Here is a 2,276-nt window from a genome sequence, read left to right as displayed (position 1 = left end):
ATGATAGAAAAGCTCGAAAACCCCATGTAAGTCGGAAAAGGCCACTGCGAAACAATGAGGAATATTAACATTGCGATGTGGAAAATAATCTCCGCGATGGAGTCGCTCATAGCCCATGCGCAGCTCTGATACAATAAACACAGCACATCATACCATCAATCAGCATTAAAATGATTCTACAACAAACACTCTTGTCTTATAATAAGCACAAACCCATTCACAGAAAAACGAGCAGTCTGGCCCGACTGCTTTAAAACATGAAACACGAGGCCTTAAAACCACTCAAGAACAACAGTAAGAAAAAGCATTAGACAAGATGAGATGACAGCTGGATCCCTATTTAATGTGACTTTCTTATTCACAACCCAAATCACAGTGAGACAGTAAATGGTGCACTAACCGAGTTCGAACCAATATTGTTTCAACGTTTCTTCATCGGAATCAGAGCTGCGAGTTCGCGGAGCTTCGAGACAATTTCGAGGAGCACGCCTTTGGCACGTAGAGTGCCTTGAGAGCGGGCCGGGGTAGCGGGATGCTGCTGCTTGCGGAGCCGTCGATGTGAACGAATTGCTGCGGCGGCTCCTGCGGGAAAAAGAACACGGAGAAGGCACGCGTGAGGCAAGTGAGAAGGTGGATTATGCTAAGGTTTTTGTTTTCTCTGGTTACAAGTAGGTAGCATCCATCTGTCATAAGAGAACACAAGTCTTACTTATACCCAACATTTGTTGAGAGGAATTAGAGCAAGATGAATGCTCAGAACTGGCATGCGTAGGACTTGAATTATGCACAGAATGAATGCCCGATTGATTGATTGATTGACTGATGCTTGACCAATGCTTAATTGATTGATTGATTGATTGATTGATTGATTGATTGATTGATTGATTGATTGATTGATTGATTGATTGGTTGATCGATTGATTCGATCGGTCGGTCGGTCGGAATCATCAGCAGTCTACATTCCTGGCAAAGAAGACGTCCACCCACCACGTTGATGGGACCGCAGCGAGCCTCAAGCTCGATCTATCGATCCGTTACCTCATCGTAACCATGTGCAGAGTGTTGCAAAAGTTCACTGGCCACTTTGCGCGTAAAAGAAACCATCGCCGACGCTTGGAGTTGGGTTTATATTGTGCTACTGGCACTCAACTCGATAAACTGTGAGATTCACATTTGGGAACTTTACACACGAGAGCCAGCCACGGGCGGCAGTCCTTTCACACTTCAAATGCCCTGGGACCTACTGCAAAGGACTGATCCTTGTTCACATCACAAGTCTGCTTTATATATTAGTCCATATTTGAGTTTAGGGCATTTTCGGTTCACTATAGACGCATCATGAGAAGCCATCGCGTCTAAATTCGACTCTTCAGCATTCCTCTCAGCGCGCGTACCAGGTCCCTGCTGGGGCTGGCGAACAGGTCCATAGTGACGGCTCCCTTGGAGCCGGCTCGCTCCAGGTGAGAGCTCCAGGCGATCACGTCCACCTGCGCGTGCTCGGGCACCATGCACAGGGGCCGGCCCACGGGCGCTGCGGACGGCCTCAGGCGACGCCACAGCGCGCCCAGAGAGCCGAGCAGGTTGCGCAGCAGGCGCCGAACCTTAGCCAGCCAGCGGCGCTCGTCATGCCGCTGCTGCTGAAGGCTGTCCTCTTCGACGTCGCGGGGCGTCTGCAGCTCGATCTCCACGAATGGGTCCAGGTCCGAGGCGTCCTCCAGGATCATGGCTGCAGCAGCCGCCGCCGCCCCACCCCGCTCAACCCCCGCCCGACCATAGACCGTGCCGTGCCATGCCAGGGGGATAACGTTCATGCATGGTCATCGCCATCGCCATAACCATTTCAATCCATCCTGACAGGCGCCACTTCGTCTTCGCTTCAACTTGCTCATCTCCCTGAATTGTTCCTAATGCTTGAAAGTGCGAGGCACGCTGGCCCATCCCCCACTGTGGATATGTGCCATTCCACCAGACGCCAACAACAACTACACAAGAAGAGACCTAATCTATTTGGGCACAATTGCAACTTGGTCGCAGCAACACTCCGCCATGAAGCGGTGTAGAAAATCATTCTGTTATTGACTCGGCTGATATCACGATAATGGTTAGTTTTCATTAAATGGTGTGGTGTGTGGGGTTTACGTCCCAAAGCTGTGAGAGACACCGTAGTGGAGAGCGACGGATTAAATTTAGCCACCTGAGGTTATTTAACGTGCAATAAAATTGTCTGGCACACTGGTGTTTTTAAACGGCAACTCTGACGTTTTTTCTACCTCCTC

At 50.0% G+C, this 2,276-nt stretch overlaps 1 protein-coding gene across 1 annotated transcript; it reads right to left on the bottom strand.

Annotated features, from left to right (window-relative positions):
• Positions 1-441: 441 nt before the first annotated feature.
• On the bottom strand, positions 442-1,724 carry LOC149372593 (uncharacterized). The gene is made up of 2 exons (XM_089586737.1): positions 1,395-1,724; positions 442-582 (listed from the first exon to the last, which is right to left on the bottom strand). The coding sequence occupies exons 1-2, from the start codon at positions 1,722-1,724 to the stop codon at positions 442-444; spliced, it is 471 nt and encodes a 156-aa protein (XP_089442863.1).
• Positions 1,725-2,276: the final 552 nt, after the last annotated feature.

The sequence above is a fragment of the Amblyomma mixtum genome, chromosome 1 (assembly GCF_055824585.1).
Source record: "Amblyomma mixtum isolate Tamu chromosome 1, ASM5582458v1, whole genome shotgun sequence".
Classification (NCBI taxonomy): domain Eukaryota; kingdom Metazoa; phylum Arthropoda; class Arachnida; order Ixodida; family Ixodidae; genus Amblyomma; species Amblyomma mixtum.
Note: the sequence above shows the minus strand (reverse complement) of the source record. Positions and strands in the feature narration are given on the sequence as shown.

Bases quoted from the DNA above. Each gene is read 5' to 3' on its own strand.
- LOC149372593 (XM_089586737.1), bottom strand. From the start codon at position 1,724: ATGATCCTGGAGGACGCCTCGGACCTGGACCCATTCGTGGAGATCGAG. The intron at 583-1,394 runs GTACGCGCGCTG...TTTTTCCCGCAG, and splicing joins CCAGCCCCAGCAGGGACCTG to GAGCCGCCGCAGCAATTCGT.